Here is a 24,540-nt window from a genome sequence, read left to right as displayed (position 1 = left end):
TCTCACTCTATAGACCAAGCCGGCCTCAAACTCACAGAGATCCACCTGCCTCTGTCTCTGCCTCTGCCTCCTGACTGCTGAGATTAAAGGTGTGCGCCACCACTACCCAACCCACAAATTCTTTTTTTGTTGGTTGGCTTTGGTTTTTAGTTTGGGATAGGGAGGTGAGACAGGGTGAGCCATGTAGCCCAGGCTGGCCTCAAAGTCTCCATGCTCCGGGCTCAGCCGTATGAGTGCTCAGCTCTTAGGCATGTACCACCATGTGGTGATGCCTTATTTTCATTTGCTGCAGATGGAAGCCAGTGGCCAAGGAGAAGGAAGGCTCAGTCTTCCTTTGGGATTGCCTTAAAGATTGCAAGTCCTTAATACTCCAGAGCTCCCCGTGTGGTGCAGCTGCAGCCAGACTTTAGCTGAACTCACCCCCTTACTTTCTGCCTGCCGATCCCTGCAGGTGTTTCAGTTCTTGATTGGAGATGATCCCCAGGGTGTCCTTGAAGGAGCAGCTCCTTGCGGAAGGGATAAAATCCAGCTGGAGCCTTCTGTTGCATCTTCTTCACTGTCACAATGATAATGCCACCAGCGGCATTTCAGTGTCACTGTACGATACAGATGGCATACTGTGAGCCAGCTCTCTGGCACTTGGTGGATCTCCTTAAAATGAAGCAGTTAAAAGCTTTTAGCTTCTGATCGTTTTGACCGTTGTCCTATCTTCAAAGAATCTGCTGACACAGGTCATGATTCCCATTGCATGGATGGACAATTGTGGCATAGATTTCCCCTTGGGTACTGTAGAAAATCTAGTTGATACCGATTAGCAAGGCAGGGAAGGGAGAGCAGAGAAATGAAGTGTGAACTGAATTCTTGGTCTCTGCTACATTAGTCCATTGGAAAAAAAGAATACAGTGCATTAATGTCTATACTCAAAATGTTCCACCAGGGGGCTGTAGAGATGTCTCAGAGTTAAGAGAACTGACTGCTCTTCCAGAGGACCTGGGTTCAATTCCCAGCACCCATATGGCAGTTCATAACTGTCTGTAACTCCAATTCCAGGGGATCTGGCACTTTTTCACAGATATACATGCAGGTAAAACACCAATGCACATTTAAAAAATTCCACTAGAACAACGTCAGGATGCCGACAATCAGAACACTGTGCTGACTAGATTTATGTCAGCTTGACACAAGCTTTGATCACAGGAAGAGGAGGAAACCTCGATCGAGAAAATGCCTCCATAAGATCGGGCTGTGAGCTGGGCAGTGGTGGCACACGCCTTTATTCCCAGCACTTTGGAGGCAGAGGCAGGTGGATCTCTGAAGGCCTGCAATGTCTACAGTGAGTTCCAGTACAGCCAGAGCTGTTATTTGGAGAACTCCCCCCCCCCCAAAAAAAATCTGGCTGTGGGCAAACCTGGAGAGCATTTTCTTAATTAGAGATTGATAGGGGAGGGTCCAGCCCATTGTGGGAGGTGCCATTACTGGGCTTGTGGCCCTAAGTTCTATAAGAAAGCAGGCTGAGTTCACCAGTAAGCAGAACTCCTCCATAGTCTCTGCATCAGCTCCTGACTCCAGGGTTCCTGTCCTGTTTGATTTCCTGTCCTGACTTTTTTAAGTGATGGATTATGGTGTGGAAATGTAAGCCAAATAAACGCTTTTCTCCCCAACTTGCTTTTGGTCATGGTGTTCATCACAGCAACAGTAACCCCAACAAAGACAGTTTTGGGTAGAACTGAGGATGTGGATACCAGGAATAGAATTCATCAGGTTTTTGGGCCTGAATCAGTAGCTTTATCTGATGAACCATCTTGCCAGACCCCTCGTGTGTTTTGTTTTAAAGTGATGTTACACTTAAATGTTCAAGAGAGAAAACTTCACACCAAACTTGTGGGAAGAAATTTAAGACACTCAAACAAGGTTTTTCAGGTGATTTTCTTATTATGGCCCAGCCTGCTGCCTCTTGAAAGCAAGAGGGGGGATGGGAGGGGTGAATAAGGGAGGGACGAAGGGAAGAAGAGATGAAGAGGAATGAAAACTTAGTCATGGCAGCACACTCCTGTAATCTTGGTATTTTGAGGGCTGGGTTAAAAGTCTGAGGCTCGCTTTGGCTACATGGTAAATTCAAGGCCGGCGGGGATTACATAGCAAGACCCTGTCTCAGAAAGGGGGAACAAGGGAAGGGAGGGAGAGATAGAGAGGTGGGAAGGAAGAAAGAGAGGAAAAGAGACGGCAAGAAATTAGCTAGGGAGGGAGGTTTTTCTTGCTTACCCCCTTATATCATCTGAAATGATACATCACAGTACCCAGTAAAAAAAAGTAAAATTTCATTGAAAAAAACAAAAACCAGCCAATAACCCTTTTCATCCTTAACTCTGGATTAACAAGACAGCCCTGACAGCATAAGGGGACATTGTTTTTTCAAGATTTTGGTGCAAGAGTAAAAATTTACCAAAGTTCTTTGAAACCCAAAATACATGTACTTCTGGTTTTTTTTCTGGGCACAAAGCCTGGCAAGAGGAGTTTTCCAGGTGGCTGGCCCAGAGAGGCTTTTCTATTACCGTTTTCTGGATGGCACGCAGTACATGAACTAATCACAACTACTCAAGGAAGTTGCTGATTATTTATCTATCTGTACAAGAAGTGAAGAAGCTGGATCTGTAGCAGAGAATGGGTTCTAAGACAGTTTTGGCAACTTCCAAAATCCAAACTTTTTTGAGAAAGAAAATGTGCCCATCTGAAATAAGTCCTGTTTCCTTTGAGGGGAAAAGAGAGGAAGCAAAAGCCACATAGCTACAGAGCATGGCCAAGATAGAATGACATCAAGTCCAAATGGATCAAAGACCTCAACATAAAGCCAGCCACACTGAACCTTATTGAAGAGAAAGTAGGAAGTACACTTGAACACATTGGCACAGGAGACCACTTCCTAAATAGAACCCCAGCAGCACAGACACTGAGAGAAACAATTAATAAATGGAACCTCCTGAAAATGAAAAGCTTCTGTAAAGCAAAGGACATGGTCAATAAGACAAAACGAGAATGGGAAAAGATCTTCACTAACCCCACATCAGACAGAGGTCTGATCTCCAAAATATACAAAGAACTCAAAAAATTGGACACCAAAAGATCACATAATCCAATAAAAAAAATGGAGTACAGACCTAAACATAGAACTCTCAATAGAGGAATCTAAAATGGCTGAAAGACACTTAAGGAAATGTTAAACATCCTTAGTCATCAAAGAAATGCAAATCAAAACAACTCTGAGATTCCATCTTACACCTGTAAGAATGGCCAAGATCAGAAACACTGATGACAACTTATGCTGGAGAGGTCGTGGGGAAAAGGGAACACTTCTGCATTGCTGGTGGGAATGCAAGCTGGTACAACCCCTTTGGATGTCAGTGTGGCGATTTCTCAGAAAATTAGGAAACAGCCTTCCTCAAGACCCAGTAATACCACTTTTGGGTATATATCCAAAGCATGCTCAATCGTGCCACAAGGACACGTGCTCAATTATGTTCACAGCAGCTTTGTTTGTCATAGTCAGAACCTGGAAACAACCTAAATGCCCCTCAACTGAAGAATGGATAAGGAAAATGTGGTATATTTACACAATGGAGTACTACACAGCAGAAAAAAAATAATGACAGCTTGAATTTTGCAGGAAAATGGGTGGAGCTAGAAAACATTATTTTGAGTGAGGTAACCCAGACACAGAAAGACAATTATCACATGTACTCACTCATAGGTGGTTTTTAAACAAAAAGCAAAGAAAGCCAGCCTACAAAGCACAATCCCAGAGAACTTAGACAACAATGCAGACACTAAGAGAAACTTACATAGATCTAATCTACATGTGAAGTAGAAAGTATAAAAAGTATAAAAAGACAAGATCTCCTGAGTAAACTGGGAGCATGGGGACCTTGGGGGAGGATTTAAGGGGAGAGGAGAGGCAGAGAGGGGAGTAGAGAAAAATGTAGAGCTCAATAAGTATCAATAAAAAAATAAAATAAAAAACAAAAAACATAGGAATGACAGAGCTTTAGGGAACAGCAAATATTAGATTCTTTTCCGGGTTATAGAAAAGGCTCCAACTGACCTAGGCACTGACTTGGCTGTGCAAGGCATCCCTTTACCTTCACTGCCATGTCCATCTCAGGCCAAATCACAACCATTTACTAAAATACAAGCTGAGTGACCCAGTGGTACCGAGGACTGCAAGCAGTGATAAGTCATCACACAAGTTCCCATACTCAGAGACCACCTCGGTTTAAGATGGTGCCGTCTGGACATCACTGGACAGCCAAAGCCGATAGATAATCTGTAATACCACTCGTAACCACAATCTGGGGCAAATAACTTAGCCTTTCCCTCTGCCTCAGTTCTACTTCTGTAAAATGGGGACTATTGTAATAATAGCTACCCCAAGGTTGTGTGACGGTTCCATTAGATAACTTATGTAAAATCTTTTGGACAGTGCCTGGCACAAAGTCAATATTAGTTGCTATTATTGCTGTTAAACACACACTGTATGTCACACGTAGAGTGGGACCATATTTTATTTTCCTGAGCTCCCAGTACCCAGAACAGTGGCTAGCACGTGGTGGATTCTGAACAAATACTTGGTGGGTAAAAGTAGAAGTGGAATAACATCTGGATATAGGAGCAGCTAAATCTTTCCACGTCGATACAGAACATCTACTATGTACTTGGTGCCATAAAGGTATATTGACAGTAGTAGATCTTGTCCTTAGTGCCTGACAGATGTTCTTGAAAGATACTAAGGCTTGGATTTAATTTCGTTGTAGAGGACTTGCTTAGAATAGATGGGGCATTGGTTTTGATCCCTGGCACAGCAAAAAAAAATAATAATCCAGGATAGGAGATATTTGATATAACCTGTTGCGAATGAACGTAGAAATAAACGACCAGACCACGAAGATTGTCTGGGCCTCATAAACCTGCCACAAACGTTAGGTTCCGGAAGTGGACGCTAGGCGGCGCTGCACCCGCCGGCCTCAGCCCTGCAGAAGATTCTGCGACAGCCTAGTGACCGACGCCGCGCAGTGACGTCACGTCCGCTTGCGGGTTCGCGTCTGTGGGGCAGGGCGGGACGGAGTCAAATGTAAATACACCAGCTTTGCGGGTCCACGCTTGAGCCGCTGCATTGGAACTCCGACCCTTGCTGAATTCTAGCGAAAGAGACAGGAACGGGGCTTCGTTCTGCGCCGGGGCCGCTTAACTGCACGCGGTAGGTGCGGGTGCGCATGCAGAGGCGGGAGCGCAGGGTGGAAGAGCACTGGGCCCGAGGTCAGGCCGAGAACCGGGCCGCGGGCATTAGTAAGGCGTGGCTGAGGTCCTGGTGACAGACGGTGGCCGGGAGGGTTCACCTGGCCGTGTGCTAGGCGCACTACATTCTAGGTGGGCGCTAAGTCAAGCAAGGTTGGAAACAGAGTGACTCCAGCAGTAGGGGATCGGGCTTCTTCAGTGACTGGTTTAGTCCCATTAGTTCCAGAGCTGTGTTTTGTGTGTGTGCCCAGATGTGCAAGGCACTCGTTTGAGTCCGTGAGTAGCAATCGGGAATGAAAAAGGTTCTTTTTCGGAGTGCAGACGTATTGAGAGGCAGGAGCAAGGAAGTGGATATTAAATATTCTGTGAACCTGTTAGAAATACTGTAAGACTTGAAAGGATTGGGCAAGGAGCGGTTGGTACAATAATAGATCTGATGGGCAGTGGGACACATTGAGGAAGATGAAGGAAGCTAGGAAGTGTGAGACACGTGACTACCCGCTTCTGACTTACGGAGAAACTAGCCCAAGCCGAGGCCCACAAGAGGAGGAAACCCAGAGTTTTACGTCTCAAGAAATTCCTGTTCTCCAGGTGTGGTGGTGCATGCCCTTAATCCCATCACTGGGAGGAGTTCGAGGAGTTCTCTGAGTTCGAGGCCAGTCTGCTCTACAATGTGAGTCCAGGACAGCCAGGGCTCAGTTACAAGGAGAAACTTCTGTCTCCAACCCCTATCCCATACCCGCCCCCCCCCCCCCCAAAAAAAAAAGAGGAAATTCCTTTTCCCAGAGTCTGGCACTTAGACAAAAGCTATCCCCTCTCCTGGTTCTTCTCTCCTTCTTGGTTCTCTTGATTGTGCACACGCTCATTGCTTCTCTTTTGCCCTCTTGGTTCCCTCGCTTGCTCTCTTGCTCTCCCCATCCCTCGCTCATGGCCGGGTCTATGCTGCTGGCCCCATTCAGTCTGGACCTTTCCAGCTGCTTCTGGCTGTGCTCTCCCTCACATCTACAGGAAATTTTCTCAGTCATACCTAGGAGTGATCAAGTCATCCTTTCTCGTTCGCATAGAACAAAACTGAGGCGGTAGAGATTGACCTCGAATGGACTGACGGGATAAAATGAGAAGCATCCACCTGCCTCTGCCTCCTGAGTGCTGGGATTAAGGGCATTTGACATCACTACCTGGCTGTGATGGGCTTTTAACACATTCACAAACAGCAGTATAGGTTAGAGGAGGCAGAGGAGTCAAAAACTAGGTGTTTGTGAACATCCCTGCAATCAGTGAAAGGCATCAACAGTGACTATAAGAGTTACAGTGTTGAACCCCTTGAGTATGATGCCACACTACTGAGGGCACCTCCATCTCAGTACAGCCTGCAGGGGGCAACACTCGATCTTACTCTGAGAGCTCAAGACTATGCAGTCATTGTTTTTTAGGCTAATTTATTTTTATTTGTGGTGTATTGGTGTTTTGCCTGGATTTGTATCAATGCACCATGTGACTGCAATGCCCATGAAGACCAGAAGAGGGTATTTGATCCTCTGGAACTGGAGTACAGACTGATGTTAGCTACCCTGTGGATGCTGAAAACCCAGCCTGGCTTCTCTAAAGCAACAAGAACCCTTAACATCGAGTCATCTCTCCAGCCCTAAGTAATCTTAAAAAAAAGGAAAATATACACTGTATCATTTAACTTTTTTTGTCATTAAGGAAATATGCATTGTTGTATAACCATTACCACCATCTACTTCCAAAATGCTCCTTAGTTATGTAACTCTCAATCTTTAACCAATCAGCTCTGCCTTAGGCAGCAGCATCACCTAGGAAGTTGGCAAGGCCTAAAACACCTGTCATGTTTCAGATGGTGAATGAGTGAACCAGACAGGTTCTGGTAGAGACTGGTTGCTGCTGTCCTGAAACCAATTAGATACCCTGGGCACCTAGCCTACACCATTACCCTCTCCTCAGTCACACATTCAGTAAGTGTTTTGGACCCAGAAAAAGGGGATAAAGCTCCTAGATTCCAACTTCCTTTTTCTGAGAATTACCATCTAAAGGTGCTTGAAGCTGGTCTATAACAGTGTGACTTTGGGTAAGAATGACCCTTCTCCTTAGCAAACAGTCTGTTAGGGCAGGTGTGAGAAAGCCTCCCTGAAGGAGGAGACATCGAAGTGGGAATGAGAGTTGTCCAGGGGACAGTGAGGTCTGAGTGGACCCCAGGAAAAGGATTTTCTAAGGGGGATCGGCACATTGGAAATTGTCGGGAGTTCAGATCTGTTTGCAAAGGCATTGAGTATGGGGTGCCCCGGTATATACCCATAATCCTAGCACTGGAAGATAAAGCAGGAGAATCATATCGAAAGCCAGCCTGGGCTACGTAGCTGCCCCCTCCGCCTCATCATTATCTGAAAATAGGGATAGCGTTGATGCCTGTGTTCATATGTATTCTGTTGCCAGTAATAATACCACAGACTAGGTAAACTATAAACAAATCTGTTTGGGCTAATACTTCAGTTCCAAGTCCAAGAGGTGGCATTGGTCATGGGCTTCCAGCTTGTAGAGTCCCAACGCAGAAAGTATGTCTGTCTGGGTCTCTGATCCCTCTTACAAAGCTACTATGATTTAATCATGGGACTTCTTCCCTGATGACTTTATTCAATCCTAGCTTCTTCCCAAAGGCCCCATCTCAGAACACAATAATTGGATTAGGTTTTCACCTCTGCCCCCCTGCCCCAGACGGGGTTTCTCTGTAGCTTTGGAGCCTGTCCTGGAACTAGCTCTTGTAGACCAGACTGGTCTCGAACTTACAGAGATCCGCCTGCCTCTGCCTACTGAGTGCTGGGATTAAAGGTGTGCGCCACCACCGCCTGGCAGTTTTCACCTCTTAGTACCTGATTAAGGATTAAACTCCAGCAGGAGTGGGTTTTTGGCTGGGACACACCACGTATAAGCCACAGGAATACCCTTTCTAGGAGCGCCTTATAACTGGCCTTCTTGGGCCCTCAGCCCCCAAATAATGACATGGAGACTTATTAGTTATGAATGCTGGCCTTATCTTAGGCTTGTTCCACTAGCTCTTATAACTTATTTTAACCTATTTACATTTTGCTTTGGGGCTCTTTACATTTCTTTCATTCTATATGTCCTACTCTGTGTCCAGCTGACTGGCTGGCTGGCTGGCAGCTAGCTGACTAGCTGACTCTGGGTAATGCCCTCTCTTTCTCCCTTTTCTCTCTCTCTTCCTCCTACTTACTATCTCTATCCACCAGCCCCACCTACCCCTCTACTGCCTAGCTATTGGCTGTTCAGCTTTTTTTTTAAGATTTATTTATTAATTATGTATACAGCATCTGTCTGTATATATCCCTGCAGGCCAGAAGAGGGCACCAGATCTCATTATAGATGGTTGTGAACAGTCAGTGCTCTTAACCTCTGAGCCATCTCTCAGCCCCCTCCCCACTTCAGTTTTTTATTAGACCAATCAGGTGTCTCTGGCAGGCAAGGTGAAACAGCAACACATCTTTACATAATTAAACAAACGCTGAATAAACAGTGTTACACTTTGCCTAGTTAAAGTCATATTCCATAACAGCATTTCCTTAGATACCTTATGTTGTAAGGTCAGTCCTTCACAGTGCTGCCAAATAGCCCTACAGAGAGCTGGATGCTGTGTACTGGACGGCTCTCGGTTTGTGTTTGCTTCCCTTTCTTCACCAATGAGAATTATCCTGGGGAGTGCTAGTGTGAAGGAAAGTTCCTGGTAAAAAGCTGCACTTCATTTCGACTGGATTTTGTACTTGGTTGGTTAGCTGATTAGAATGAGAAGGTTAATGAGGAACGTGTAGAGGTTGGGATGTTGCAAGTCCAGGCATCTGTTTTAAGTTGTCTTCCTGTACACCTCTGAGTCTCACATAACATCCTTTGGGTGAAATGTTTTGGGCTGTATTGACTTAGCAGACCACTTAGCTTTCACGAGTCTAAGGGGAAGAATGCCGTCAGCATCTGAGCCCTATAGCAGAGGTTTTCCTGCGTTGCTGTAGCTGCCGACCTGGTGTTTTCACCAGTGTATTTGAAAAGTGTCTTCATTATGACCGTCTTTGTTCATTTACTATAAAAACATCAGGAAATTTACTGCCTTGAGTAGCATACATCTTTGTTCCTGGGCCATGGCCACTAATATTTGGTTCCAGAATAGGCTCTTACTCTCTTTGAGGTGAGAGCTGTATTGCAGGGGTGTGAGGTAAGCACTCTGCTGCTGAGCTACATCTGCACTATTGACTGATTTCTGGACTGAGAATAGCAGACTTGGGGAAAGGACAACAAAAGGACCACCCCTCATGTTGTATGTGGACAGAGTAAATGGTTATATTTCCTTATTGTATCTTTCCTTTGATTAAGGATGATCTATTCTGGCATGTTTAAAAATACAGGAATGGGCTTGCCTGTCCTGCACCAGATTCTGGGCGTGATCTCCAGCACCACCACCCCTCAACATATACCAAAAATAAGGACCTGCCAAAGAACAAAGAGACTCCTCTATATCTAGATGGGTAACTGTTGTCTAACTAGGGTTACATAAAGTACTGTAATACATCTTTAAAAGCCAAATAGATTGGATGTGGTGACATTCCACCTGGTAATCTCAGTCCTCCGTAGAGCAAGGCAGGAGTAGCAGTTCAGGGCCAGCTTATATAGCAAGTCTTTCTCAGCAAATAGAAAGTAAGTTCCCATTAAAAACAGAACTACTACTAGAGAATACTACTACTGACAACGAGTACCTGGTAGTTATGAGCTCTCTTGACTCCTTTTTTTAGGTGCCCATGTTTGAAGATGCCAGCTACTGCATATGAAAGAGTGGTTTACAAGAACCCCTCAGAGTACCACTATATGAAAGTCTGCTTGTAAGTTCAGTCTTGTGAGTTGTTTCCTTTTACTTGTTTTTTTTTTCCAAACCTGAAAAGCTTAGATTTAATAAGATAGTTTCTCTTTTTAATATTTTTCAGAGAGTTTCAAGAACACGGAGTTGAGCTGAACGCAGCCCAATTCAAACAGCTGCTTGTTTCGTCCCTGAAGGACCTGTTTGGGGAGGTATGAGTCGCTTGGCAGCTAACATTCTCCAGGATTTTCTAAGAAAGTCTAGAAAAGGGACCAAGAGTATAGCTCAGTGGTGGAATGGTGGCCTACCTTGGGCTGGTCATACCTGTCACTTGGGCATACACCTATAAGAATTCTAGCATCTATGATTCTACTGTTGGTGAGTGGAATTAGAGTAAGAATTCAAGGTTAGACTCCTCTACACAGCCATTGGAAGTCAGCCTGAGCTACCTGGTACTTTTTTAAAAAGGGAAAAGTTTGTTTGTTTGTTTGTTTGAGTTGTCTGTAGATCCCTGTTTGTCCTGGAACCTAAACCAGGTTAGCCTTGAATTCACAGAGCCTCCTACTTCTGCCTCCCAAGCACTGGGATTAAAAGTGAGAAACAGCACTCCTGGCCTAGAAGAGCACTTTGTAAGAAACACAGAAATACCATTTTTTAAAGCTGTACTAGAGTTTGCAGAAGCCAACTTTCAGAAATAATGAGTTTTGGTAGGTTGTTCCAGCATGCCCTGTATTTGACCAAGAATCTGTTCGGTTACCGTTCCTGCACAATGCTATCAAATTATAGTCTAGATATCTTTGCCCATCTTTGAAAGGGTTTATATGAGAGCCAGCATGCTTCAATGAGAAAGTCTCTTTTTAAAACTTTGTGAGGAATGGCAAGATGTCCTGAGTTCAGTTCCTGGAACCCACATGATGGAAAGAAAGAACAAACTCTTGAGAATTCCCTTTCATCTCCACACATGTGCAGTGGCACATGTAACACATGTACACATATGCACGTGAGCAAACAGACCTCGGTACGTGTGCCATGACACAGATACATGTGGGGAAAACACACACATAAAAATAAATTGATCTTAAAGTAATAAAAAAATTCTGAAACAGTATGAGCAGAAGTAAAAACTTAGTGATGAAAAAAAAAAAACTTAGTGATGTTGGTTGACATTCTGGTGCAGCTTCTTAGCCTGTTGCCGACCAGCACTTCGGGCCCCTTTGTCTTAGCATTCACTAAACAGAAGATGAGCTTTGGAAGTAAAGAGGAAAAGCAAAGCTAGGATTGACTCTCGAGAAATTACCTGATATATTTATTCTGTTCAAGTCTACCCTGTATCTTATCAAATATACTCTGCAAAAACTGTGAATAAAATGGAAAGAGCCAGGCATGGTGGCGCACGCCTTTAATTCCAGCACTAAGGAGGCACAGGCAGGCACATCCCTGAGATCAAGGCCAGTCTGGTTTACAAAGTAAATTCCAGGACAGCCAGGGCTGCACAGAAAAACCCTGTCTCAGAGCTACCTCCCCCCAAAAAATGTAATTCAAAGCAAACCTACACTTGCTCTTGCAGAGGACCCAGGTTCAGTTCCCAATGCCCACATAGTGGTCCAGAGTCATTTGTAACTCTAGTTTATAGAATCTGATCTCCTCTGACTGCCGCAGATACCAGGCATACATATGGTGCACAGATATGCATGTGTGCAAAACACTGACATACATAAAAATAAATCCTTTTTTTTTTTTTTTTTTTTATGAGACAGGGTTTCTTTAGCTTTGGCGCTTGTCCTAGAACTAGTTCTTGTAAACCAGGCTGGCCTTGTACTCACAGAGGTCCACCTGCCTCTGCCTCCGAAGTGCTAGGATTAAAGGTGTGCACCACCACCGCCTAACTCATAAAAATAAATCTTAAGGAAAGTAATGTTGCACATGAGTGTTTGTGGGGCACTAATAATATCCGGAAGCTGAAAACATCACAGTTGTCCCTTAATGGGTGAGTGTTCAGTGATTGTATATTCAAATCGTAGAATATGGTCATCAGAGGAGAGGATAGTGGCCAGACAAATCTCTAGAAAACTGAGCTGAATGGAAATAGCCAACCCTAAGTAAATTACTTGTGGGGTAATTCTATGTATATAATGCTCTTGCTTCAACATAACCTGAAGAACGAAGTGGTCACCAGGGCTTAGGGAAGTGGGGTATGTATGATTATAAAGGTTCAATAGAAGGAGTCTTGTGGTGGTTCAGGTTTTTATCTTGGTATTGGTGGTGATTAGAAGAAATCACCTATGAGGAAAAGTCACATAGAAGTACACACATACAAATATAAATGCACACAAATGATGTCAGGTCTAAGTAAATTCTGAATTGGGTCAATACCGCCACCTGGCTTTGATCCTATACTATGTTATATAAGACACTGCTTTTGGCAGAGCCTAAGGGAAGAGTACATGAACTCCCTGTAGACTGCAACAAATTAAAAAAACAAAACCTGCAATTTCTATATGTCATTTAAAAATGTAGTTTCACTGCGCAGTGGTGATGCTTGCCTTTGATCACAGCACTTGGGAGGCAGAGGCAGGTAGATCTCTGTGAGGTCAAAGCCAGCCTGGTGTACAGAACGAGTCCTAAGACAACCAGAGCTACAGAGAGAAACCTGTCTTGAAAAACTAAAAGAAATTAAAATTTAAAAAAAAATATAGTTTCAGGAGATAAGAGCCGTAAGATATAGTCTCAGTCTCTCTCTCTCTCTCTCTCTCTCTCTCTCTCTTTCTCTCTCTCTCTCTCTCTTTTTGTTTTTTGAGACAGGGTTTCTCTGTAGCTTTGGAGCTTGTCCTGGAACTAGCTCTTGTAGACCAGGCTGGTCTCGAACTCCCAGAGATCTGCCTATTTCTTCCTCCCGAGTGCTGGGATTAAAGGTGTGCCCCAAGACATGGTCTCTTTTTCTTGGGCTGTCAGTCTTGCTAAATAATGACAAGACTGGGAGAATTGTGGAAGAACAAAGTATGGGGTCTTGTGTGAGAGTTCGGATTGAGCCTAGTCTTTTGAATATGGGAAGGAGGTTTTGGGAAAACATTTCTCTGTGTGTTTGTGTGTATGGGGAGAGGGTGTGCATAGACATGTATATACCTCTGCATGTGTGGAAGTCAGAGGACAACTTGTGGGAGTTAGTTCTCTCCTTTACCATGTGAGTTCTGGGGATTGAACTATGGGGATCAAGCTTAGGCCCTTAGGCTTGTGCCAGGCAGCTTTACCCACTGAGCCATCTCACCAGCTGGAGAAGGAACACTTTAAACACAGATTCAAAGGCAAGGAGGTGTCACGAAAAGGAATGGGAACATTGCAGACAATAGGAGCCCTTATCAGGCACATGAGAGTACCAGCACCATTAATTGAAATACTGGCGTTATCGGCGTTCACAGTGGTGACAGGAGTCCACTAATGGTGTTGTCCATACCTAGGTTGGTGCTGCTTTACCTGTGGACGTCCTAACCTATGAAGAGAAGACCTTGTCAGCCATCTTGAGAGTGTGCAGCAGGTATGACATTGATGGGACAGCAGTGAAGATGCCTCCAGGATGAGAGGCCATGGCTGGGAATGTACACTGGAGTTACTATACACGTTCCTACACATTCCTCTACCTGGTTAGACTCTAGATACGAGAACCCTGTGGTTTAATCACAGCCAGGTTCCCAGTTGATAATTATGGGTTTTTTTCTCTTTTATTTCCTTTCTTTTCTTTTTCTTTTTTTTTTTATTAATATAAATACAGAAGGGGTCCAAGTGGGCAAAAGTGCTTGGGGCCTAAAAAGCTCATGAGCTGTGAGCACAGGGTCAAACCAACTATAACAATGGGAGCTCCAGGCCATTTTACAGGACTGGAGAAGAATGCCTCAAGGTTAACTGAGGGCCTGATTTGTTTTCTTGAGTATTATTTTTGAAGAACACCAAGTCTAATAGAGGAGAAGTACTATTATTAATTTTCCTTACCCAAGGCAGAACAAGACACAAATTCTTTTTTTTTTTTTAAATTTTGGCTTCGTTTTATTTTGTGGATTTTTTTTTTTTTTTTTTTTTTTTTTTTTTGGTTTTTCGAGACAGGGTTTCTCTGTGGTTTTGGAGCCTGTCCTGGAACTAGATCTTGTAGACCAGGCTGGTCTCGAACTCACAGAGATCCACCTGCCTCTGCCTCCCGAGTGCTGGGACTAAAGCGTGCGCCACCACCGCCCGGCTTTTGTGGATATTTTAGAGTAAATTCTTGACAACATGGTTATACAGAAGACACAAATTCTAAGCTCACTGTTTTACAGTTGTGTCCTCCAAAGAGGCAGAACTTGGGATGAAGGGTCTCAGGTGTCTATGGTCATCCACTTATGCACACACTGTTGAGATGGGCTTTTCTCTAGGAGCTTGCTTCATCAACTTCTGTGTTAAATGCCTCCTTGGGTCCAGACTCATCTGTGCTTCTTTAAGGCCTTGGCCAAGGGTGGCAAGGCCAGCATAGGGGCCATCTGCAATTGTCAAAACATAGACATTTTAAAATATTACAGAACAACTCCGCTGGACTATTCTCTTCAGCCAGTCCATTTTCTTCCTTGCTTTTGTAATTGGAAAGGAACAAATTTTCTATTTGGGTCAAGAATTCCTCAGCGATGAAGCAATAGGCTACTTTGCTTAGTGTTTTCCTTAGACACTCCATAAGTTTCTGCAAACAAGTTAAGTCAGAATCCTGGCGAAAGATTCTATCCATGGAGACACTGCTATGGGAAAGCCTGTATTTCTAAATTATCCATCTTGTCTTTTCAAACAGTAATTCCCACTAACATCTGCTGGACTTCACCATCAGGGCTAACTTCTTCACTTATGACCAAGCAGGTCATCTGGGAGTATGGTAAAGAGTTACTTCGATTATATGGACTAACAGTCATCCCAATGAACTTTGCTCCTCCTCTGGTATTTGGCTTGTATGTCAATATCTCATAAAGATGGATTAGGATCAAATGCAGGATGAGAATGGCACCACCCAGTAACACTGTAGCCTCTAAGAGCCAAGGTTTCTCAAGCCTGTGTTTGTGATACAGGATCCATCTCGCATTGTAGTCCTGTGCTCAGACTGTTACACGGTTCTGCTGCACAGACCCAAAGGCATTTTCAAAAATTCCTATTATATATGAAAATAATTTCAGCAGAATGAAGTACGCCAGCATTTACCCACAAGCATTAGAGTACATTACTGCCCTTAAAAGTTGTAGCTTTCACTGGGGAAGGTAGTCTTGTTTTGTTTTGTTTTTTTTTTAAATATGGAATACTTCATGAATTTGTGCATTATCCTGATGATTATTGTTTTAAAGTCAGAAATGTGTGCAGTTTAGAAAAATTCTTGAGGGCTGGAGAGATGGCTCAGTGGTTAAGAGCACTGACTGCTCTTCCAGAGGTCCTGAGTTCAATTCCCAGCAACCACATGGTGGCTCACAGCCATCTATAATGAGACCTGGCGCCCCCTTCTGGCCTGCGGGCACACATGGAAGGCTGTACACGTAATAAATAAATCAAAAAAAAAAATTAAAAAAAAAAAGAAAGAAAAATTCTTGAGCTCAATTTGTTTTCTGTCTGTGATACATTCTTCTAAGGTTCTGTTTTATTTAAATGAGGTTTCTGTGTTTATTTGTTTTTAATTTTCTAGACAATCGCAAACAAAAGTACTAGGGAGCTGTTGGCAACAGAAATCTTTATTTATGCTTTCTTGTTCTTTATACAGTGGTCTGACTAAATTGTGGAGCTCTTTGACCTTGTTCGGAGCCTATAAAAACAAGAAGTGTGCCTTTAGAGTGATTCAGGTAAAGACTTTTCCCTCATGATTCCAGGAGGACTGAGCACAGCAGGATGTGATCTGGACGTGTGTCTCATTTTTGTCTTGAGTAAAATAAACAGTTAACATCTGGCAAGGACAAGCCGGAATCTCACTGCCTCTGAAACTGAGGCAGAGTAGTCAGATTTTAGATCACTTTGTAAGAGATGATTGAAGGTCAAATTTTTCTTATCAGGATTTGTGATAAAGGCTCTTCTCACTACTAGTGCAGTGTTGTGTTAGCAGGTTGTTTCCAGGCTTACTAGTACTTGTTCTCAGTCATTGCTCCTGCCAGGATGTGCCTTACAATGTGACTACTAGCCTGTAAAACCTGCATGTTTCTGGGCTGCCTGTTGTTACCATGCGGTCTGCGTTAACCTTTTCTTCTTTCGTAGGTGTCTCCCTTTCTCCTCGCATTATCTGGTAATAGCAGGGAACAAGTGTTGGATTAAATACTCTTACAGTTCCAGAAACCTCCACTCTCAACAGAATCTTTTGGTATCTACATACATTGAAAAAAAAGAAGCAGGCTAAAGCCCCTATTGATGCTATTTGGAGACACTGAAGATGTTCTCTGTGATTTCTGGTCATCATCGCTGGTGGAGTGGGCTTCAGAGGAGACTGTGGCAGAATCACCTGGTCCCAGCAGGGCAGTGCTTTCAGTGTGTGCACATAAGGGTTGGAGACCGTGCTGAGCTCAGCAGAGCCTTCACACAGCAGGATGTGGCTACCTTCTCCAAGTTAACAGGAGATGACAATCCTCTGCATCTAAGTGAAGATTATGCAAAACACACCAAGTTTGGAAAGACAATTGTGCATGGAGTTTTGATAAGTGGACTTATTTCTGCTCTCCTGGGTACTAAAATGCCAGGGCCAGGCTGTGTGTTTCTTTCTCAGGAAATTAAATTTCCAGCCCCTTTATATACTGGAGAAGAGGTCTTAGCGTCTGCAGAAGTGAAGAGGCTGAAGCAGTTGGTTGCTGTTGTTGCGGTGTCCTGCTGTGTAGTAGAGAGTAAGAAGACAGTTATGGAAGGTTGGGTTAAAGTTATGGTCCCAGAAGCTCCTGATGCTGAAATGCAAATTTAAAGTTGTAAGTTCAAACACCTGTGCTCAGTGTCAAATGACAAATGGGGACGTGGGCTGTTGCTGTATACTCGGAAGTCATGTGGGGAAGGAGAGCAAGTCGACAGTTTGTTTCAATGTCTACTTTTTATATTAACTTTATGCTTTGTCCAGACTTAAGCATGTACAAGATTTCGTCGCCTTTGGAAGTTTGGTTATTTTTTTTGGTTTTTTGTTCTTTTTTTCCAATTATAAAACAATTGAGAGGGGCTGAAGGAATGGCTTATCAGGTAAGATCACTGGCTGCTCTTCCAGAGGATCTGGGTTTAATTCTTGGCACTCCCAACTGTTTGTAACTCCAGAGTCAAAGGATCCAACACCGTCTTCTGGCCTCTGGAGAAACTACATGCGTATAGTACACAGGCATACATGCAGGCAAAACAACCACACAAACACAACAATAATAAAAATATTTTTTTAAAAATGGGAAAGCTATCTACATGTTTTACTTTCAGAATTTCAAACATAGTTATATTTGTATTTGATAACGCCTACCTCTATCTGTGTTGAGGGTTCTTGTGGATTATACCACCACGAATTTAGTTACTAACTGCAATGATGGAAGTCAGATCATCTTGGAACACCTATTCTTTTTTTTTTTTTTTTTTTTTTTGGTTTTTCGAGATAGGGTTTCTCTGTGGCTTTGGAGCCTGTCCTGGAGCTAGCTCTTGTAGACCAGGCTGGTCTCGAACTCACAGAGATCTGCCTGCCTCTGCCTCCCGAGTGCTGGGATTAAAGGCATGCGCCACCACCGCCCGGCTGGAACACCTATTCTTTACTGTTTACACCAACATGTAATCTTGTGCTGGATGTGGTGGCACAATCCTTTATTCCCCACTTGAGAGGCAGAGGCCAGGTGGAGCTCAAGGCCAGCCTGCTGTGCACAGCCAGTTCCAGCACAGCCAGGGCTACGGAAAGAGACTCTGTCTCAAAAAAACAAAAATGCCATCGACTTCAACCTTCTATGTAACTTCCCCGGGTAGCTTTTGCTGTTATGGGAGAGAGATTTACGTGCAGCTTTGACTCAGTTATCAACTCCTAATACTGTGCAGCACTGTTGGAAATAATAGAAACCTACAAGTAAGCCCAGAGCCAGGCCTATAAATAATAGCCAACATTATCTTCCCACCCCGGCCTCCCATGAATGAGGTTAGGGGTTTTTCTGAATTTGAAGCTGGCTGCTTTACAGTTGAACATGTTGGCATGTCGATTTTTCAGGGAGTAGGCCAATCTCTGTTAGTATTTTAGACCTGGAGAGAAGACTGGGGTGCAAAGGATCTTTTTTTAAAGGGCTCTGATTCTTCTTTCCCTGTCTTGAAAATGTGGGTCTATATTAAAACCAAAACATCAGCTGGGCAGGCAGTGGTGGTGCACACCTTTAATACCAGCACTTGGGAGGCAGAGGCAGGCAGATGTCTTTGAGTTCCAGGATAGCCTGGTCTACAGAGTGAGTTCCAGGACAGCCAAGGCTACATAGAGAAACCCTGTCTCGAAAAACCAAAACAACAAACATAAATATCTTTTTTAAAAAATATGTATGTGGTATAAGGAATAAGTCAGACCAGGGTGTGGTGATGCATGCATATAATTCCAGGTATAGGCAGGAGTATCTCTTGAGTTTGAGATCAATCTGGTCTGCATGGCAAGTTTCAGGACTACATAAACCCTATCTCAAATAGGAAAAAAAAAAAGTATATGTGGTGAATGAGGGAGGCTGAGGGTTTTTGTTTTGCTTTTTGTTTGTTTGTTTTTTAAGAGTTTAGGGATATGGGGCAAATGTGCCAAATATGTTAAGTTTTAAACAGCCATCCCTATACAGCAAATCCTTTTTAAGCAAGTATCTGTATACTTGTGGCTCACCTGTGTTCACTATGTTAAATGGTAACTGACCATAACTAACTGCTCCGATTAGAAATACAAGATCAGCAGGGCACAGAATCATTTACTTAGAATTCCAAAATTTAGGACTAGGGATTTGAGAGCAGCCTGACAGAGCAAGACGTTAAAACAAAGCCAACGATCAAATGTGGTTAGCTATTGCGTATCTCCTGGAAAAGGCCTTCCTTCTGGTGCTGTTTTGTTGGTTTGTTTGTTTTTGTTGTTGTTTTTCAAAACAGGGTTTCTCTTTCTGTAGCCCTGGCTGTCCTAGAACTTGATCTGTAAACCAGGCTAGCCTGCCTCTGCCTCCCGAGTGCTGGGATTAAAGACGTGCACCAGGCCAACAGGCTCTGGTGCTGTGTTAAGTAACAAGATTTCTGTGGGTGTGTACTTTGTGCTTGTGGAGGCCAAAGGTCAGTAAGGTGTCATTACACAAGATTTACATAATCTTTTTGTAGCTCACTAGCTGGAACTCAGTAATTAGATGACGCTGGCTGACCTGTGAGCTTAAGGGATCCACCTGTCTCCACTTCTCAAGCATAAGCCACTGTGCCTGCTTTGTTTAAACGTGGATTCTGGGGTTGAACTCAGTTCCTTGGAGTTAATTTACTCAGCAAGGTACTAGACTGGAACAGCTGACTAGATTACTAGAAAGAATTATTGTAGTCACTAGAGGGCAGTCATGCATCTTGTGAGTTGGTTGTAAGCCTATTACAGTGTTTGAGGGTGAGAAGATGCCAAAGTTTGTGTCAGGAGCTATTGTAAGTTTCAGAATGGGCAGCATTGCAGATGGAGTACATCTAAGGAGACTTAGTTCTAGGGAAGTCACTAGACTTGATGAAATATCAGAAGAAAATAGAGAACTCAACCCCTGGTATTCAGTAACAGTCTTATGTGTGGATCCGTACAGAGAGCACGATGTGATTTTTTTTTTGTTTACACTTCTAATAAGCTAATTTTTTATTAATTTATTTTGTTTCTTTTTAAAGAAAACAAACTTTTTTTTACTTTGCATACCAATCTCAGTTCCCATTCCCTCCCTTCCTCCCATTTCTTCTACCTACCCCCCACCTTATCCCCCATCCACTCCTCAGAAAGGGATATTGCTCTGGGAAAGGTCCTACTATATCTAGGCTGAACAAGATATCCATCCAAAGAGAATAGGTTCCTAAAAAGCCAGTACAAGCAGTAGGGATAAATCCTGATGCCCCTGCCCGTGGCCCCACAGTCTGCCCCAGCCACGCAACTGTTACCTACATTCAGAGGGACTAGTTTGGACCTATGCTGGTTCCTTCCCTGTCTGGCTAGAGTTGGTGAGCTCCCATTAGCTCAGGTAAACTGTTTCACTGGTGTTCCTATCATGGTCTTGATCTCTTTGCTCATATTCTCACTCCTCCAACTCTTCAACTGGACTTTGGGAGCTCAGTCCAGTGCTCCGCTGCGGGTCTCTGCCTCTGTTTCCATCAGTTGCTAGATGAAGGTTCCATGGTAATATTTAGAATATTCATCAGTCTGACTACAGGGCAAAGCCAGTTCAGGCATCTTCTCCTCCATTGCTTAGGGTCTTAGCTGGGGTCATCCTTGTAGATTCCTGGGAATTTTTCTACTGCCAGGTTTCTTGCTAGCCCCATAATGGCCGAGGGAGCCATAAGCTAATTTTCTGCCTTTACTATAATTCTTGAAACAGCTTTATAAAGTTAATGGACCGATCTTATTGATACAGAAGCTAACTGATGCTGTATAGCTGTCCAGGGTCATGCAGCTAATATGCAGTAGAGCTAGCATTCAAGCTTGAACTTCCTTTTTCCTGTCATTGTGAATCCAGTGTTTTCATTCCTGGAACACTGTCAATTTCAATAACATTTTGTTAAAATAGATTTCTTAAATCCACTCAGATTGATATTCTCTGCTATAGTTGTAGCATTTCCCTATTCTGTACCTGTAGTTTCTACCCAATACCTGTCCCTCACCCCTGTGCCAGTACTAGTCATACCACATAGCCTAGGCGGGCTTTGAGCTCAGCATCTTCCTGTTTCAGCTTCCCAAGTTCTGAGAAAACAAATGCGTAGCACCATGATTGGCCACCTACCCTTTTCCAAGATGGCATTCAGAGATTGTGTTCAGACGACAGCTTTTGGATCAGCTAGATAAAAAGAAAAGTTAGCCAGGTGATGGTGGCACATGCCTTTAGTCCCAGCACTCAGGAGGCAGAGGCAGGTGGATGTCTGTGGGTTTGAAACCAGCCTGGTCCACAGAGTGAGTTCTAGGACAGCCAGGGCTATTAGACCCTGTCTTAAAAAAAAGAAAAACAAACAAAAAGTTAGAGACAGGCACAGTGACTGCTGCCTAATTCTGGCAATTCAGAGACTGAGGCAGGAAGATAGACGATCTGTCCCAACCAACCAAAAGAAAAGATTATGTAAGCCGTGTGGGGGGTGAAGAGAGATGTCACTTTGGCTAATAACTGATTTACACTGTAGCTTCTCATTTAGAGCATTTTCACGTTACTAGTAGTCTGGTGTGGTCATGAACTTTGGTCTCGGTTAAACAGCGAAGAGGCCGTAGTCTGTAAGTGGTGACTCAGCCAAGGCTGTCAGGCCGCTGAAGCTGTGTTAAAGCAGCCACAAGGAGAAGCGATCATTCACTTTCTCAAGCCCACAGGAGAACCCAGAAAGAATGACTACTGTCTGTCTTACAGTGAAGGGGACTGGTGATTGAGAGGGAGCCGTGATCACACTAGGTCACAGGAAAGTGAGTGCAAAGTAATGACTAAAATAGGCCAATTTGTCTAGCACTTTTCATATTAGGTGCTTTGTAAGACTGCAATTTATGTGATATTTGATTGGCACAGAAAGAATATCCATCTTAAGCATTTTTAGCCTAATGTACTGGAAAATTGCTTAACAGACTGTTATTCTGTTGGGAACATTTCCATATTACTGAAATGCCACTCTTCTTTTTTCTCAGCAGCAAATCTTAGATCAGTGGGTAGAGCCTCACCATGGCCACCATTTACCTTGTGGGCCTGACTTGAGTGTTCACCTAGAGAAAAAAATGTTCCCACCAGTACATCTGAGATAACCATGGGTTTTCATTTAGGGCCAAAGGATTAGTTAGTCATTTTTTCTTATATGTTCTTAGAGTATAATTTACAGACCCTGAGAAAATTGCTGTTAAATCACATCTGTTAAGGGTTTATATTAAAACAGTCTACCAAGGGTTGACTGTCACTCTGAGCAACTGTGCTCTGTGACCGCCTCATTGCTGGCATAGTTGATTGACTATTCCAGGTCAGCAGAATCGGGGTGCTGTCCAGTTACTGCCTGGGTTGCATGGCTGGCTTTATGTGGTACTATCTTGGGTGCTTTGTTCTTTATTCTCTGCTTTCGTTTGGATTGCAAAGAGCAGGATTCACCGCATCTTCAGAGAAATTTGGAATTGGAGCAGAATGAACAGCTATGAGTTAAATTTTGTTTAGTGTCCTCACCATAAATTTTTATTTATTTATTTTTTATTTTTTTTGAGACAGGGTTTCTCTGTGAAACAGTCCTGCTGTTCTGGAACTCACTATGTAGACCAGGTGGGCCTCGAACTCAGAGATCCTCCTGCCTCTGCCTCCTGAGTACTGGGATTAAAGGCGTGAGCCACCACTGCCTGGCCAGACTATGAATATTTAAAGAAATGAAGCCATTTTTAGTTGTAAGACCACTCTGCTTAGGAAATATTGAAACTTGTGTGTTCTGGTTTGTATAGCAGTTGTCAGGCTTAGGAATTTCCTCACTAAAATCCATTATGTTCAATCAATCTGGCCAAACCTCAGGTTGTTAAACAAACAACCCATGAGCTGTCTAAATATTTGGCAACAACAGAATATAAAAATCTTCTTTTCTTCTGCTAGCCTGCAAGTAGTTGTATGTATGCAAAAAGCAACACCATGACATTTTCTCATTCCTTATTAGTTTATTCAGCCCAAGACTAGAAAAGCAAGTCTGATTTGAATTAGATCAGCTCTGACCTGGAAAGAGCTTCCCCATAGTCATTCTGTGCCATTGCAAATACCAGACAGAGCCAGGCACAAAAGCCTGCATCTGTAGTCAGCCACTCGGGGGCTCAGGGAGAAAGACCACCGGGTCTTGTAGCCAAATTTAAAAAAAAAGAATTGAAAGAAAAGCAGCCGGGCAGTGGTGGCGCATGCCTTTAATCCCAGCAACTCAGGAGGCAGAGGCAGGCAGATCTCTAAGTTCGAGACCAGCCTGGGCTACAAGAGCTGGTTCCAGGACAGGCTCCAAAGCCACAGAGAAACCCTGTCTCGGAAAAACAAAAAACCAAAACCAAACAAACAAAAACAAACAAACAAACAAAAAACCAGGTGAATATTGAGGTGGTCTTGGGGTTGGAGTTTGGTCTGGTGTCTCAGGATACTTGGGGTTGCTGACAAGGAACTCACTGAGGTGGTAGGAAAGAAGTAAGCTTGGGCTGCCAGAGAGAATCACAGAAGGATAAGGAAACACTGAGCCTGTCCCTGGCTTCCATCAAATATTTCTGGCTTTCAGTTTCTCTTTCCTGGTAAAGAAGACAGGCAAGTCACATTCCGTGACATGTGCAGTCCCGGTGTTCAGTTCTGATTCCTTTTCAGTCCCTTCCCTTCTGGAGAGAAAAACATTCAGATTCTTTGTTCCCAGGAAAGGCTTGTAACCTGCAGTTTGTCTCAACCTTCTTTTAGGTACACCAACATTAGCACAGTTCAGGGCACCCAGTCATCCTGCCTGCTGAGGCTGTCCCAGTCCCCATTCCACAGCTGAGGAAGCTGAAGCAAAATGAAGTCAGACAGCTGGGTACCTTTTGAGCTGGTGAAATCTAAGGAGTTAACTCAGAACGTGAACCTGTAACCATGACCAGCACTCTGATTTCTTCCTCGGATTTGTTTATTTTTATTTATTTGTTTGTTTATTTTTGGTTTTTCGAGGCAGGATTTCTCTGTAGCTTTGGAGCCTTGCCTGTTCTGGAACTCACACTGTAGACCAAGCTGGCCTCAGAGATCTGTCTGCCTCTGCCTCCCACTGAGTGCTGGAATTAAAGGCCTGGGTCACCAAGGCCGCACCCCGGCTCTTCCTCAGATTTGTGAGGGCAGGTAGGTTTTGCTTAGTTTTTGAGTCTAACTCAAATTCTCTTTTCTCTCTCATGGCAGTCTTCCTCCAAACCAGAATTTTTCGCTCCATACCCATGTCCTGCTCCCTCCCACAATGCCTTTACCCACTCAGTATTCACCCTTCCCTCCTTGAAGTACTGAAGTCCACACAAGAAAGTGTCTGTTGGTGGCCTCGCAGTCTGCGTGAGTCCCTGAGGTTTTCAAGCCTGAACCACCTGTTGCCCTGAGAATGTCTAAGTAGGTTGTGAAGAACTTCTCCTCTCTGCTAGCACCTCCTGCCCATTTCATCACACATCCTGGTCTCTTACTGCTTCAAGCAGTGTGGATCCCTGGCCTAACCTGTGACTTCACGTCATATTTGTTTCTAGTTTATGAGCCTCCAAAGTTTGA

General features: G+C 43.7%; 2 protein-coding genes across 2 annotated transcripts; both read left to right on the top strand.

The window, feature by feature from the left end:
- The first annotated feature begins 5,078 nt into the window (after positions 1–5,078).
- On the top strand, positions 5,079–16,514 carry Rpp14 (ribonuclease P/MRP subunit p14). The gene is made up of 6 exons (XM_041662695.1): positions 5,079–5,248; positions 10,098–10,184; positions 10,287–10,371; positions 13,615–13,691; positions 15,912–15,990; positions 16,397–16,514. Exons 2-6 carry the CDS (start codon positions 10,114–10,116, stop codon positions 16,451–16,453), a joined length of 369 nt encoding a protein of 122 aa, XP_041518629.1. The 5' UTR covers positions 5,079–5,248; positions 10,098–10,113; the 3' UTR covers positions 16,454–16,514.
- A 54-nt stretch (positions 16,515–16,568) lies between these two features.
- Htd2 (hydroxyacyl-thioester dehydratase type 2) lies at positions 16,569–17,481 on the top strand. The gene has a single exon (XM_041662694.1). The coding sequence runs from the start codon at positions 16,569–16,571 to the stop codon at positions 17,085–17,087; it is 519 nt and encodes a 172-aa protein (XP_041518628.1). The 3' UTR covers positions 17,088–17,481.
- Positions 17,482–24,540: the final 7,059 nt, after the last annotated feature.

Source organism: Microtus oregoni, unplaced genomic scaffold, assembly GCF_018167655.1.
Source record: "Microtus oregoni isolate MIOR12 unplaced genomic scaffold, Mior012 000013F_ref0000133, whole genome shotgun sequence".
NCBI lineage: Eukaryota > Metazoa > Chordata > Mammalia > Rodentia > Cricetidae > Microtus > Microtus oregoni.
Note: the sequence above shows the minus strand (reverse complement) of the source record. Positions and strands in the feature narration are given on the sequence as shown.